Below are 16,577 nucleotides of genomic sequence, written 5' to 3' on the forward strand. Positions count from 1 at the left end.
TATTTTTAATATCTAAGGATTTCAATGTAACAATAAAAGTTAAAAGGAATTTAATTTAGTAGACTAAAAATATTAATGTAAATATTCCCAAAGAATTCTCAGACTATATAAATTACAAAATACACAAATTAATAATTTAGAAAACAAAAATTAAGATGTTTTCTTAATCATTGGAAGAGTAAAACTATATTGAAAAGTTATTTCATTTTCTTCTTACCTGAAGAAAGTCTCTATGTGGTAAGCATTTGTCCAAGGCTAAAAATTTGGTTGCTTTGGCAGTCTCTCCTTCATCCTTGGCCTAAACCATGATTTAAGAAAGAATGTTAAAACATCACAGATAATTCATACATTGGATAGGATGGAAACAATCTTTGTTACACAAAGTTGTGTGTCAAAGGAACAACTGTTACTTTTTCAAAGCAAGTTAGTTCTACACTCACTTGTGCAACAACGGGCACTTAAACTCTCTGGCTTTCATGTCTTACATTCTTACACGAGTCAAAGTAGAAACTAATGGTGATGATAATGTTAAATCAAAGCATTGAACACATATATTAAGGCATATAGCAAAAGGATTAAAGATAACGAAGAGCTTAAAAATAAATTGGCAGAGTCAAAAGTACACAATTTTTAAAAGAAATCATAGAAGAAAAATCGTCACTACCTTGAGTCAGGGAAAGATTTCTTAGATACAACATCAAAGTTAGATGCGCTATATCCTTATAATGAAATACTATACTATTCAACAATAAAAATAAATAAAACACAGATAGATGCTATAACATAAGTGAACCTCAAAAACAAGCAAATAATAGAAGCCAGATACCAAAGACTATATATTTATGATTACATTTATATGAAAGGTTCAGAAAGGGCAAAGCCATAGAGACACAAAGCAGATTAGTGGTTGCCTGGGCTGAGGATGAGAACAAGGAATGACATCAAACACACACACAAAGGATCTTTTCAGATGATGGAAATATTCAAAAACCTGGATTATGTGATGTGTGCACACACACAAAAAAATCACTGAATTATACACTTGATTGAATTTTATGTAAATTATACACCAATAAAGCTTTTTGTTGTTAATGCTCACCCAAGGATATTTTTCCCATTGATTTTTAGAGAGTAGGAGGGAGGAAGGGAGGGGGAGGAGAGAGAAAAATATGGATGTGAGAGAGATACATCGACTGGTTGCTTCCTGCACTTGCCCGACCAGGGCCAAGGATTGAACCTGCAACCCTTCAGTGTGCAGACTGACGCTCTAACCACTGGACACCACTGTCCAGGGCACCAATAAAGCTATTTTTTGAAAAGTGAATTGTCAGACAGAAATATGGAAGGGGTCACTAACAAGGTCATAGTAAAAACAGTAAAAAAAAAAGTGACTCACTGAAAACAGTAAGGCACCCGGTGGAAAAAATACAAGGAAACAAGCTACGGGATGTCCTGCTGCGGACCAGGTATCAAACTTCAGTGCTGAAGAGGGACTCAGAGAGGTGGAAGGCACAGAGGGTACACAGATCTTGGCTGCAGGGCAGTTCTGAAGAAAGGTGATCTTTGGGGCTGCTGAAGGGGCTAAAAGAGAACACTGGCAAAGTCAGAGCAGGTTGAGGAGCCAAGAAAAAGGGATCGAATATGTTGTTACTACAGAGGTAAAAGTCCCTGGCTGACAGCAGAAGATGCAGTGGGGAAAAGTAGCAAATCAGATACTTCAATAAAAATCCAAGCGTGTCAGGAGCCCTAAGACACAGAAAAGAGTAACACAACTGGCGAGGCTCAATGGTTGAGCGTTGACCTATAACCAGGAGGTCACAGTTTGATTCCCAGGCAAGGCACATGCCCAGGTTGCGGGCTTGATCTCAAGTGGGGGACATACAGGAGGCAGCCAATCGAAGATTATCTCTCATCATTGATGTTTCTATATCCCTCTTCCTTCCTCTCTGAAATCAATAAAATTAAAAAAAATAAAAAAAGACAACTGATATAAAAACAGATGACTTGGACTTGGGAAAATGAAAGGAGCAACCTAGTCTCCTTGAGGAACACAGCTAAAGTGGACCTCTACCACTGAAAAGTGTTTGGTCAAGCAAGTTTGAGAAGCACTGTAAACCACATCCCACTCTTGGAGTAAGGCAATGCCCAGTAATCAGTAGGTTCAAGACTCAGAAATCCTATAGAAGCCTCCAAGAACTCCTAACTTTGTTAACCAAGCATCTTCTAAATGTTTTCCTTCTAAAACACTTTATGGGAAAGTCAGAGTTTAGTCTGAATTGGAGGTGAAAAAAAGAACCACATAGTTCCATAAAAACCTAATCATAGGTATGTATTTCTCTACCTTCTATCAAGCACTATACCATTCAATTACCCAAAGCAAACTTAGACTCATCCTAGATTCCCTCCTCCCTCCATCACCAAATCCTGATGATTCTACTTCCAAAATCTCTCTAGACTCTGCTTTATTCTCTGTGTTCCTTCTTTGCCTTAGGTTACCATCTCATCTTTTGCTTAAAGAACCTCCTGTGCCTCCTTTTTTATATCACTCCAATCCATCTGCAAAACTGTAGCGAAACTAATCTTTCAAAAATGAAAATCTGTATTTCATCACTCTCCAACTTTCCCCATTACCTCTGGTTAAAACCCAAACTCCAGAGCATGGCACTATGACCATGCCCCAGTGTCTATCCTCTGCCATGGGAACGAGCTGCAGTCCCCCAAAGGCACCCTGTTCTCAGCTTCTGGCCTTCGCACACATTGGTCCCTCTTCATAGATTACCCTCCTAATCTACTCTTTCCTGCACCATCAATTCCTTTGGAAAAGCTTCTCTTGCTTCATCTCTCTGTCCACATAGTCTGGCTTAGGTGCTCCCACAGTACCCTAGGACTTTTTGTCACAAACTTATTACACTATTTTATCATGGCTTGCTTACTTATCTCTTCCCCCCACTGGATTCTGGAAGTTATCTTTCATTTCTTTCTCTAACTTTACAACTGTTTCAACAGTGGGTAGCCCACTGATGTTCAATAAGTGTTTGTTAAATGGAAGAATAAATACTGTGTTTTCTACCTGATGCTGCATCAAGGCTGCAAACTTCACATGAAGGTGTGCGGAAAACCAGTAAGTTGGTTTTAAGTGCTCTAGGAGCTCTGAGGCAGCAGGACTTCCTAAGGTGTTATTTTCCACTTCTTGTCGGAAAAAAGATTTAGTCTTAAGAAGTTGCTTCTTATTTCCATAATGGTATATACTTCTTGGCCAATCATGAGACAAGAATATGTCCATAGGCTGCTTCAGCTTTAACAAAAAAAGAAAACTCTTAAAAACAGATTAACCACAAGCAAACTCCCTTCCTTCTCTCCCCTGACACATACCATTTACCCACTTAGATCTCTGGATTTTTGTGTAACTCATTCTAAGGCTCTTTATGTAAGGAAGTCACAGAAGTACTAACCTATTCACTCACATAGGCAAAAAGAAACAGCTTTCTCCCCGCCCCACAAATCATCCTTATTTTCCAGCAAGGCAGGTCAGCAGACACACTTTGATTAGACTGCCAATCAAGCTATGGTCTTTTACATTCAGTTTCTAAAATATGCAATAACCACTGTGCTTTTCCCTTTTTGGTAAAAAAAACCATGTTTTATGATCCAGAGACACCAGATTTCATAAGACATCTAATGTAAATGATACGGTAAACCTAAAGATATCGTCCACTTTTTTTCTAATGGACTCACATAGTATATACCAAAAATACTCTGTTTGCTACATAAGTCATATTAGAAGTATTTAAGGTGGCTGTTGTCTTCATGGGGAACACAAAATACACTCCATACTTTACTCATCCCACACTTGGAAAACTAAATGTAAATAACTTAAGTAAGTGTTCAAGATAATACAAACTATAAGAAAGAGATGACTGAATAACTGGTCTGGGCAATATGTGCAATGAAAATTCAGTCAAGCCCTGGACGGTGTGGCTCAGTTGGTTGGAAAGGTTACTGGTTCAATTCCCCATCAGGGAACAAATCTAGGTGGCAGGTTCGATCCCGGGTCAGGGCAAGTATAGGAGGCAACCGATTGATGTTTCTCTCTCTTTCACTCTTTAAAAAAAAAATCAGTAAACTATATCCTCGGGTGAGGATTAAAAATTTTTTTTCAGTGAAACATGATGACTTTAAACTAGAACACTAGTTGGGAAGTAGTATCTAACCTGGGTCTTCAAGGACTGGTAGGATTTAGACTGGTGAAAAGGAAAAAGCATTCAGAGTAAGGAACTGCTATGAGTAGGCACTGAATGCCTGCGAGCATCCTTATGCTCCCACAGAGGCTGTGTGCGATGGTGGGAAGGGCCTGAGTTCTCTCAGACAGGCTCTGCCACTTACCTACTTGGGAGATCTGGGCAGGTTGCTTATCTATCTGAGCCTTGGCCTCTCATTCTTAATCTGACAGAATTTGAGTGGCAATGATATGAAATATCTCGTGTGAAAACTGCTTAGCCCAGTGTCAGGCACTGAAATGGTTCTATAACAAAAACCTAGCTTCACCTATTCTCCAGCTGAGTCAGTGTTTTTAGACACCACTTTCACCGTTTTCCCATACCTTCTGTCATCTCTACTATTATTTATTTTCTATTTAATACCATTCTTTAAAAAAAATATTCTAATATTTTCTTTAAAGTATCACTTTATTTCAATATATTTTTAGCCTTACCATAATAATATCTGAAATCATGAGTTGAATGTTTTATTTTTACTCACTAAAATAAATTTATTACCATAAGATTTTTTTAATGTTCATCTGTGAACCTCCTAAAAACAACTCAAATCCAAATTTTAGAGATACTGAATTATGCTCTTCTTGGAAGTAATATACCAAAATGATCAAACACATTTTGGTACAGAATTACTTTAACATTTTTTTCAAGCCTGCCATATTGTACTTTTTACATACCTGTTTTAATTTATACACTTCAACATTTCTCACATGATATATACTCCTTATTGTAGCTGAATTATAAGGAGGGCACTCAAAATGACCTTAAATTGAAGGAGAGAAATAAGCTGTATTCAACACCTTTAAATACTGCAAATTATATAAATAGATACACATACTTCCCTAAAACTAGTGTCTGCTATCAATGCTTTTGGTTCTTAAAATTTTATAAAAAACACTGCTCTTTATATGTTTATGTTATATGTTACTGAGTGGTCAGAAACTATGAATCTAAATTTGGGGGCCTGTGGTTTTTAAAATTAAATTACATTTAATTTTGAAGCACATTGTTTATTCACATACTGTAGTTTAAAAAATACCTCCGGAAAGGTATAGAATACCAAGTGTTCCTCCTAGAGAGTAGACCAATGGATGCCTAAGGCTGGTGGGAGTAGGGATTGACTACAAATAGGCACAAAACTTTTAGGGGTGATAGAAATGGTCTAAATCTGGATGGTGGTAAAATCTGGATGCATAACTATAAATTTACTAAAACCATTGAATGGTATATTTACAATGGTATATAAATTTTATCTCAATACAACTGCCAAAACAGTGGAAGGGGGTCCTCCAATTCCTGTCCCCAGCCATCAGGAACACTACCTAGAGGCAGCTAGCGTTAATCAGGCTTTAGAATTTTATTCTAGGGATCTCATCTATCATATATAACATATTATCTATGTCTTTATCCTCCCTTTTTTTTTTTTTACACAAATGGCTGTATACTTTATACTTGTTCTGTGCCTTGTTTTTTCACTTCACTTATTTTGGAGTTCTTTTCATATTAGTTACATATAGAACTACTTCTTTTTCCTTTTCTTTACTTTTTTAATGGCGTCATATCATTAAACTGCATAGTTATATCATGATATATTTAACTAGTTCAGTGATTCCCAAAGTGGGCGCTACCGCCCCCTGGTGGGCGCTGCAGCGATCCAGGGAGGCGGTGATGGCCACAGGTGCATTTGCTTTAACTTTTTTTGTATTACCTTTCTATTCTGAGTTCAATAAATAGTTTCATAATTTCAAACTTCAATGTTTCTAATTTACACCTTTCTTTACTATATTTTACGAAAAAGGTAGAAACATTAATACATATATCTTTCTGTTTAATTGCTATTAAAATAAAAAAAAAATTAATTTCCAGGGGGCACTGAGTAATATTTTTTCTGGAAAGGGGGCGGTAGGCCAAATAAGTTTGGGAACCACTAAACTAGTTCCTAACTTTTGCTACTACAAATAAAACTAAAATAAATAAATTTGCACATATCATTTTGCTCATGCAAAATATACCTAGAGACATTCCTGGGAGTAGAACTCCTGGGTTAGAGTACTTTTATAATTTTCACAGATATGACCAATTGTCCCTCCAAAGAGTGGTTCCAATTTGCACGCACATCTGCCATGTAGGAGACGGCTTATTTTTATATGTCAATGCCAACAGTTTATAATCATAGAGAGCAGGGCACTGGGAACAAACTTGTGACTTAACAGTTACATTGAGGATACAAGTTTTAGCTGCCCAACTTAATTCAAGAAATTTTAAAATCAAATGTAAATATAAGCTATTCCTTTAATTTTAAAATCAAGGTATAATTCATTCAGATATTGTAGGGTGAGTAAGTGCAGTGTGGTATATAGCTGATCCTTGAACAACACAAGGTTGAACTGTGTATGTTCACTTATAGATTATTTTATTTTCAATAAATACCTGTACTGTTTTTGATATGCAGTTGGGAGTAGGCAGATGTGGAGGGATCAACTGTATGCATTGATATATACCATTTTACATAGGGGAGTAGAACATCCATGGATTTGGTATCCACAACAGTGAGGGCGGGGGAGGGTTGTCCTGGAACCAATCCCTCACAAATACCGAGGGACAACTTAAGTTTTGAAGATGTCAAACTTATATGTGGATTTATTTTACCATGCAGGAGTTAGAGCCTCTAACATCTGCGTTGTTCAAGGATCAACTGTACTTATGCAATGGAATACTATTCATAAACTAAAATGAATGTATTAGAGTTACATGTATCAACATGAATTTCAAAAACATATTAAAGAAGCAAGTTGCAGAAAGATACATGCAAAACGATACATTTTGAAGTTTAAAACATATTATATAATACACTGTTTAAAGCTGTTACATATACAGTAATGATATAAAATAATCAAGTGAATGATAAACACCAAATTCAGAACAGTGACTACCTAATGAGGAAAGGGAGGGATAAAAAGAGGAATGGGACTGAGGACTGACAATGAGTTTCAATTGTATCTGTACTGTTTTATTTCTTAAAAAATCAAAATGAAAAGTGGCAAGAATACTAAGTCTTGATGAAACTTGATGGTACATACACAGATAATACATTTTATATCCTCTATATTTCCATAGGCATAAAGTATTTTATAATATAAATTTAAGAATAAATTAGTCAGTTCATAGAAGAAATCCAATGAAAAAGGCAATCTATATATTACACTTAAGTTACTCTGGGGCATGCAAGTTTTAAAGTTTAAAAACAGAACAACAATACCTTTTCGATAGTCATGAGATTTGAAGATACCAGAGATTCCACCAATCCTTACACCTCGGTATTTTACTACACCTGCCAAACCTGAGAAATTAAGTTAAATAAAATTACTATAGGCAAAAGCCATCTCTTTACTAACGAACTGAACAGTTTCCAGGCCTAAAATTCCATGCAGTCCTAAAATTATTTGAAAATAAAGTACCTTGATAAGGTTACTCTTTTACATAGTAATATGCCAACAATATATAAGGTAGACTAGGGAAGAGAGGCCTAGAAGCAGATCAGTCAAGAGACTAAGCAGATAGAAAAAAAACAAATGAAATAGGATGTGCTTAGAGGGAAATAGACATAATTTGGTACCGAAAGGAATATGAGGGTGTGGTGTGGGAAAAGGCAAAAGTGTCCTATGATGGATTTATATGTCATATATCTGAAAGTCAGCACAAATAAGGTATAAAGAACCTGCAGTTTCTATATTTCATTTCTAAACTGACCATCTTCAAAAAATTTCACTTTTCCATAATGTTGCACTTGTCAAAAGCTGATCAATCAGTAATGAACCAGAGAAATTATATTTCTGTAGTTTTCAGAAACACCTATAAACATTTTAGTAAAGAGAAAAAAGGACTGTAGAGTTTAAAGGGGCTAACATTGAACCCAAATCTAACCAGGTCTGTAAATCTAAATGCAGATTACAGGCAATGCAGAGGATAAAAGGGACATGTTAAACTACTCAGTGAATTCCAATAGCTAAATCCACAATGCAGGAAATTCTACAAGAAAATTTCCCATTTTCTTCAACAAATAAATGGCATGGGGGTAGGAAGGAGAGAGATGAAAGGAACAGCTAGAGACTTTAGCATCATGACAATGAAATGCATGGACCTTGTTTGAGTCCTATTGAACAAGTCAATTATAAAACAGACATCTCTGTGATAATCAGGGAAATCTAAACATGAACTAGGCAACAGAGAATAGGAATTACTGTTACTTTAGCTAGGTATAACAATGGCACTGTAGTTGTGGGTATTTTTTAAAATCCTTATCACTTAAAAAAATATGTACTGTTTACAGGTGAAATAATCTCATGACTCAAATTTGCTTTAAAATAACTCCAGTCACTTCTCCCACCAAAAAAGTTTAGGGGAGGATGGGTTGAAATAAAGATGGCAGAATAATTGTGGTTGAAACTAGTTAATAGGTATGGAGATTCATTATACAGATATCCCCAGCTTTTCCAAAGTTTGTGTTACACAATTTCACTTTTATGAAAGACCTACAGAACTGGAGCCTTTTTCTCTCCAGAATGCCTGTTTTCACTAACTCAGTGATTCCCAAAGTGGGCGCTACAGCCCCCTGGTGGGCGCTGCAGCCAAAATAGCTTCAGCATTTGTTTTGTAGCCTGCATCCAGAGCAGGGACAGTGGCCCCACCAAGCCCCTCCCCCAGGAACTACAATTTCCAGGGGGCGCTGAGTAATATTTTTTCTGGAAAGGGGGCGGTAGGCCAAATAAGTTTGGGAACCACTGCACTAACTGAAAGAAACCCAAAGAGGATTTTTGCTTTAATGAAAATAGGTGAAAAGCCAAAATAGCTTCAGCATTTGTTTTGTAGCCTGCATCCAGAGCAGGGACAGTGGCCCCACCAAGCCCCTTCCCCAGGAACTACACTCAGCATTAAGCCACCATAGCTTTGAACTGTGTCTGAGCATCTGTGCTTTATCTCGATTTATTTTGTGCATCTATTTGCTAGATGTGTCCGAAGGTAGCACAAAAGCCTAACAGAGTTTGTAAAAGAGTTATACTTAGCAAAAAACTGGATGTCATCAAACCTATTGGTATGATTTAGTAGGTTATTTTCTGGGTCTGGGAATACTCAAAATTTTTGCATGTAAATTAATGGTAATTGGTAGGACCCTGGCCCGTTAGCTCAGTTGGTTAGAGCATTGGCCCGATAAGCCAAGTTTGCAGGTTTAATCCCCAGTCGGGGCACATACAAGAATTAACTAATGAATGCATAAATAAGTAAAACAAGAAACCTCTTTCTCTCTTCCTCTCTCTCTAAAATCAATAACTAAAAAATAAAATAAAATTTGCCCTAACTGGTTTGGCTCAGTGAATAGAGCATCAGCCTGCGGACTGAAAGGTCCCAGGTTCGATTCCGGCCAAGGGCATGTACCTTGGTTGCAGGCACATCCCCAATAGGAGTTGTGCAAGAGGCAGCTGATCAATGTTTCTCTCTCACCGATGTTTCTAACTCTCTATCCCCTCTCCCTTTTTCTCTGTAAAAAAAATCAATAAAATATATAAAAATTTAAAAAATAACAAATAAATAAATAAATAAAATGACTTATTTTTTTTCAAATAAATAAAATTTTCTAATGTTACCACAGCATTGGTGATTTTTAAATTACTGGTAATTGCTTATTTGCTTTACACCATTTCCCCTTATGAAAGTGTTCATAGGAATGCTCTACATTCCAATACTGAGGAAAACCCGTACTATTCTCTAGTTTTGTGTATGTTTAACAATTTCCAATATAAAAAGTTTACTTTTTTTTCATTTAATAAAAAGAGTGGGGGAAAATAAAGGAATTACAAGTAGTGTGTAAGTTCTTTGCAGTTTTATTATCTATTGCTTGAAACACTAGATGAAGCATGGACATATTTTCATGATGACCTATTCAAATTAAGAGACATTCCCAAAACACCATCTATCTGAAGACGCCGCCCAACTGGTATAGAAAGCTTAAAAGGCTCTTCCATCCCCTCAAACCAAGAACTCACCCACAAACACATACCTAAATAATAAATGTTTGGTGCTACCCAGCCACCATAGGGTAACTCTTGCAAATGATTGGAGGCTTCGTGGTTTCCTCCAATGAAGATTGTGAGAACCGGGGCCTTTTTCTCTCCAGAGTAATACCTGGAACGTAAGAGCAAAGCTGTCCGTTGGCACAGAGAAAAGCAATCGGGTGCGCCTACCCAATCAGACCCGGCAGCAGAGCAAAGCAAGGTCTTCAGGAAAAATCTGGGCTCCTCCCTTAAAGTTAAAAGGCACTTTCTAAACACACTGCCTGCCCATCCCCTTGCAGAGTGTATCATTGTCCAACCACTATGCAGTGCACCTGACACTAATACAAAATAATACTTGACGTAAACTGGAATTGGAAAATAAAACAGTGAATGGTTTAAATTGCCCATCCTGGTCCATTTCAGGCCAGTGACGTCAGGAATACGTTCTCAGCTTCTAGAACCGGGATGAGCGCGGAGCAGGCGCCCAATGGAAACTGCAGGATCGCGGCACCAACTAGTCCCGGAATCCCATCGAGTACAAGCAGATGAACCTTTCGGCCTCTCCCTCCAGGTCGGGCCCTCAGGCTGCGACCCCTCCCGAAACAGGTGAGGCAGGTGGACAGTGAGGAGTGACCCTGACCGAGCGCCGGTTCCTGGAGACACACGGCGTGAACCGGGACGGGAACTCAGACAGAGGGGCTCCAACCCCGCCCAGGGTCCCCCCACGGCTGGCGAGTCGCCCCTCCCGCGGGTCCCAGGGCCGCGCCGCGCCGCACCGGTAGAAGGTCTGCATGTGGCGGTACTTGGGGGGCACGGCCATGCAGCGCAGGTCAGCCTCGTTGCGCACCGCCTGGAAGTCGCCGCAGCACAGCAGCAGGTCGATGGGCCCCGCGCCGCGCCGCTCCGCCAGCGCCAGCGTCTCGTAGATCTTGTCCAGCTCCCCGTGGCAGCAGCCGGCCACGGCCACCCGCATCTGCCGGCGCCGAGAGCAGAGCGAGCCCGGTGCGGAGAGCCAAGGAAGGACGGGTCGCTCAGCTCCCGCCAACGTGAACTGAGCCGCCACCTTGTCGCGACGCCTGCAATATATTTCACTTCCGGTTTCAACTCTCGCGAGAGATGGGGCGGAGTTAACGCCAGGATTCCAAAGAGTTTTCGGGAAGGACTCAGGTCTCTAAGTCTTCGCGGTCTGACAGATAATAAAAGTCACAACCACAATACTGAGAAAATAGAAAAAAAGGTCCCCACATAAATAAGTGCGCGGGTGCGATTGGCTAACTAATTAACTAAGTGCCAGGCGGATAATTAATCACTTTAACTACAAACAATCACGCTTAAACTACATAATCTTAGGATAATCTCCTTCAGTTATTTCCTTGTAGCTTAACAGAACAATAGAGTAGTGACTTTGGAATGGAGATAACAAACACCCTAACCTTTGGAATAGAATGGATAGGATTAAAAATCAACAGAACTAGATGGGAGATGGGATTTGTCAAGGGAGGCCCCAAAACATACCATGATGTGATTATAGAGGCATGCATATAGGATCAAATGGTATAAATACAGATGTAACAAGAGAATAAAGACAGAACCTGGCTGGAGAACCTGGCTAGAGAACCCAACTAAGCTGATCAACTGGACGCTGTCTCCGTGTCATTCATTCTTTGCCGACTCCGTCCACATCTTTGGGAACCCCTGGACCTGCTGGGGCTGGACCCCAACACTTCCGTGAGCACCTGGTAGAGCCCGTGATCCAATAGGACAATCTCTGCCTCTCCGGTGTCCGGGCCCTTGCGCACCAGCACGCTGCCCGGGTGGGGGTCGCAGTGCATGAAGCTGTTGACAAAGATCATTTCACTGTATATGTATCTTGCCCAGGTGGCGCGAGATCTCGTTGACATCAGTCTTGTTCCTCTCCATGTAGTCTCTGTCGTTGACCTGCCCACCATCTAAAACTCCATCAGAAGGACCCGCTTGGTGGACAGCTCCCAGTAGATTTGGGGAACCTTTAAGAAGTCAAAGTGCTTGAGCATTTGGGCCACTTTCTCTGCGTTCCTCCCTTCATTGAGGAAATCTAGCTCCAAAGGCAGGTTCTTCTTGGCTTCATCCACAGCCACATGAATTCAAACGCTGGAAACAAGGTGTCTGAATTAGGTTTTGCAAATGAGAAATACTTTTGTAAGATGTTAAACAACAACAAAAATTAGTTTCCAAGGCTGAAAGTCATTTTAAAAGAAAGGGTTTATTAGGCCATTGCTAGAAAAAAAATTCATCTTGGAGCATCAGGTCTAAACTACCCATAACATGGTTAGGCAGGAAAGACATGTCTTTTGTCCCAGAATTTTGCAAGTGCTTTAATATATGAAGTAGGGGCAGAAAGATGTAAGGCTTTCTGAAAGGATTTACATTAGCTATAGACTAAAGGGATGGGAGAAAGTGCAGTGGAGCTAGTTCTGGGATAGGTGCCTCAGGGTCCTCAAAGAAGTGTCCACGCCTGTGGATCCACTGTGGGCAGCAGATTGGAAAGGTCATTGTAAATAAGAAGCGAGAGCTCCTGGGATTACAGGAATTGTCAGAGCTGGTCCACCGCTATTAACAGGCTAACTATGCACTCTCAGGCAACTGTGTGTTGTTGGTTTTTACTCTCAGGCAACTGTGTGTTGTTGTTTCGTAATTTAGAATATCTCATATTTTTTTTCTCGCCAGAGCGTAGAAGGTAGAAGAAAGATTTCTTTTCTCTTCTGGCTTTGGCAATGATTGTGGCAGCCCAGCATCCCAGGCTCCCTCAGTGGTGTGAACTTCCTGTTTTTCCTGATCTCAAGTAAAATTCTCCCTCCCTCTTTACATCTTTAGTTCTTCCAACAATTTTCTAATCTTTTTGCTCAAAATACCTAGAATGTGTTCTGTTTTCCTGTATGTTGTATTAGCCAAGATATGTTCAAGAAAAAGTGAACAAGCAGATGTTTTCAACCATTAAAAAAAAAAAAAAATCAAGGGATACAATACCCACGGGCCATTTTTGAAAAGAAAAAAAAAAAGACTTGACAGTAAAATCAAGTCAAACAAGAGCTGGAGAAAAATAAAGGACACAGAAAGGAAGAACTGTGTTTAAAAGATAGATGATTAAAAATAGCGCAGATTAAGTGGGTAGGAAATGTCATAGTTCGGGTAGTAGGGTACTTAATGAATAAATATAGATGGTTCTGGAAGACCATTATGATATGGTGACATATTGAGCAGAAACCTCCATGAATAAGGGAGTGAGCTATGGAGATTTCTGGGCAATGAGTTTGCAAGTGAGTGTATAAAATGTTACAAACATCAGGAAAAACATCCATTCTTGCTATCCGCATCTTATAGTAATTGAACTTGGTGATTATGACACCTACCACCACCAGATGGCAGCACACTGGGGAAAACTCTGGAGAGAGCCCGCCTGAGGTGATTGAACTGAACAGAGGCAAACATCATAGAAGGATAAAAAGAGTTCTGTGTAGTGTCTCTAGCCTCTGAATCTTAAACTTGTCAGACATTTCATTGGACTTTCTAATTTCATCAGAAAACATACACACAGACACAGACACACAATATCTCTCCTTTATAAGTTTTATGACTTCCAGATTCCAGTCTTGAATTGAAAAGGGTGAAACGATCAGATTTAAACTGCATAAATTATCTTTGCTTCTCCTTTGTGAAACACACCTACCTACAGATTCTGCTTTTCTACATGAAGTAAGGAAGTCTTCTCTACTCTGTGCACAAGTACAATTCAGGATGATAGGGAGTTCTAAGAATCCCGGAGAAAACCTCAACCAGGTTATACAGGATGCAAATGGAAAATAAATGCTCCAACCTCAAGATGGATACCCAGGGGGCCATTCTGCAAGTTTCTCAGAGGTCTTGAAGAAATAAGCATGACTTTAATAATGGATGCTTATATTGACTTTTTCTTCTTTCTTTTCTCACTCTCCCTGACCCATCAATTCTGTTCCTTGGAAACTTTTCTCAAATAAACTGTCAGTATCCAAATCATTGTCCCAAGACCTGCCTTTTGGGGCACCTAAACTAAGCCAAAAAATGCATTCAGTAAACATTTACTGAGTATCCTAAGGTACACAGTGAGACAAGATACATAGAAGATAAAATTCCTAGTGCCTGCCATAATGTGTATAAAGAGGAAACCAACAAATAAACAATGATTACAATATATTGTTAGAAATGCTGTGTTATTGGCAAAAACAGAGTGATGAAGGAGGACATGAGGGAGGGGTCACGTAATCTAAACTTGGGGGAAGGGCTTCCTGGAGGATGTATGGCTTGAACTAATAGATAAAGTGTGGATCAAACACAGCTATAACAACTCTATACCATGCAAATATCAACTGAAAAATCAACTGATACCCCTGTATGAGCTGTGTAGTGGTTATGTTTTGTGCTGTTGAGTATGCAATACATGACACGATTTTAGGTAATACGTGGATGGACTTTTAAACTTTGTAGTTATGTTAATGCGTACTAGAATAAAAATAAAGAGTACAATAAACTTGATTTTACAGAGTATTATGGTTTAGGATGAGGCTAAAATTATTTAATGATTTGAAATTAGTTTTAGAAAGATATTGAGTGAATAATAATACCTGGGTGCAGATTGGCAAAGATCGTGGGAATGGTATGCAGATTACTAAAGTTTGAGAAATAGTGTTGTCGCGGAAGGAAAATCTAAGACAAAATTCCTGCTTTCCAGAAACTCAACAGTTTGTTAGGGACACATAGACCCATAAGCAAGGATGATTAATGCGACAATAAATTTAGAGAGTGGCTTATAGAAATGAAAGAACAAGTAACGGAACAGGCTCATTGTAACCATCCTGTGAACACCTTTCTGGTTACCAGCAGCACGAAGGTGAAACCTGTCCGACCAAGTCCGGGACACACACACACACACACACACACACACGCACACACACACGCACACACACACACGCATACACACACATGCACGCACACACACACGAAGTGGGAGAGGTGAGTTCATCAATCAGAAACACTGTAGTTTGAAGCATATTTTTCATTTGGCTTCAGTTATCAGAGCATTTCAGTGTGAATTATTCAGATACTTGTCGCCATTTTTTCCTACTGGACCCAGAGGCTGGAGAAATGCTAACATATATAACGCTTTCTACATTCCAGGCATGTTTTAAGAGCTTTACATTCTCCATCCTCATAACCCTTTTTTAAGTCAGAGAAAGCTGACTTAAAGGAGGTTAAGTAACTTGCCCGGGTAATGCAGCCGGTAAATGAAGCAGCAAGGATTAAACCCAGGCGTTCTGACTCGAGTATCTCTTAACACAGCGCCGGCATCGGTGGGTAAGGCAAGACCGTGCTAACGCCGGTCACACTTCAGCGCCGGATTGTGAAACTTACTGGGTGGCTGAAGGCCAAGTGCTGAGATCACGGTTTCTCCACCTGTAACATAGAGGTACCGACGCTACAAGTTTGGTGCAAAGAAGGGGTGCGATAAATGTGCAAGTTTGGTGCAAAGAAGGAGCGAGATAAATGTGCTTCAAATTATAGACGTGGGTTCACACACTAGTGCTTAGGGATATGTATACGCGACTCATTCCGACCAATCGGTCCGCGAGGCTAGTAGCGGCGCAGCGAGACCCCGCCCCCGAGGCTCCGCCCCCCGCGCGCGGCAGGTGGGGCCCGCAGCTGCTCTGTGCGCATGCGCGGACTGCCGTCCGCTCCCACCTCTAACCCAGGCTGAGAGTAGCTGCCGTTTCCCAGCGGACGATTCGTAAGGAGGCCCCCCGTGCGGTATCCCTTTGTCCTTCCTTCTGCGGGCCCTGGCCTCCTCCCGCCGTGTCTGGAGCGTGGTCCGTTCTCGCCTACCTGCCTGGTTCCGCTTAGGTACCTGTGGTTGGCCCGACACTTGGCTGTCGAAAGTGCCGGCCCCCGCGCCGGCGTCCGCTGCAGCCGGGTGGGAAGGCTCAAGATGGCGTGCCTGTTGGAGACCCCAATCCGCATGAGCGTCCTCTCGGTGAGTGACCCGCCGCCGCCGCCAGCCTGGGAGCTCGGGCCCGGCGCGCAGCGTTCACCCCAAATGCCGTGCGCCTCTGGAGCACCACCCCCTGGGGTCACCCCCGACTCTGCTTTGGGCGGGGGAGTGAGGGAGGGTAGGCGGGTGTGCTAGACGGAACCCAGGCCGAGCCAGAGACGCCTCCAACTCCCGGAGCTCCCACCGGTGCAGGTT

At 40.5% G+C, this 16,577-nt stretch overlaps 2 protein-coding genes across 4 annotated transcripts in view; one reads left to right on the forward strand and one right to left on the reverse strand.

Annotated features, from left to right (window-relative positions):
• LOC102438966 (alpha-1,4-N-acetylglucosaminyltransferase) overlaps positions 1–16,366 on the reverse strand; it is a 28,880-nt gene extending 12,514 nt beyond the window's left edge. Inside the window, 7 exon segments of the mRNA XM_023749580.1 lie at positions 218–298; positions 3,071–3,295; positions 4,952–5,037; positions 7,534–7,614; positions 10,330–10,454; positions 11,101–12,454; positions 16,239–16,366. Of these exon segments, the coding sequence (XP_023605348.1) occupies positions 218–298; positions 3,071–3,295; positions 4,952–5,037; positions 7,534–7,614; positions 10,330–10,454; positions 11,101–11,297 (795 nt within the window). The 5' untranslated portion in view covers positions 11,298–12,454; positions 16,239–16,366.
• Positions 16,082–16,577, forward strand: part of ARMC8 (armadillo repeat containing 8) — a 76,336-nt gene continuing 75,840 nt past the window's right edge. For all 3 annotated transcript variants that reach the window (XM_023749578.1, XM_023749579.1, XM_006083746.3), the window contains exon 1: positions 16,082–16,364. In XM_023749578.1, the coding sequence (XP_023605346.1) occupies positions 16,320–16,364 (45 nt within the window). In that variant the 5' untranslated portion in view covers positions 16,082–16,319. The remainder of the gene's footprint in view (positions 16,365–16,577) is intronic.

Source organism: Myotis lucifugus, unplaced genomic scaffold (assembly GCF_000147115.1).
Source record: "Myotis lucifugus unplaced genomic scaffold, Myoluc2.0 scaffold_8, whole genome shotgun sequence".
NCBI classification, from domain to species: Eukaryota; Metazoa; Chordata; class Mammalia; order Chiroptera; family Vespertilionidae; genus Myotis; species Myotis lucifugus.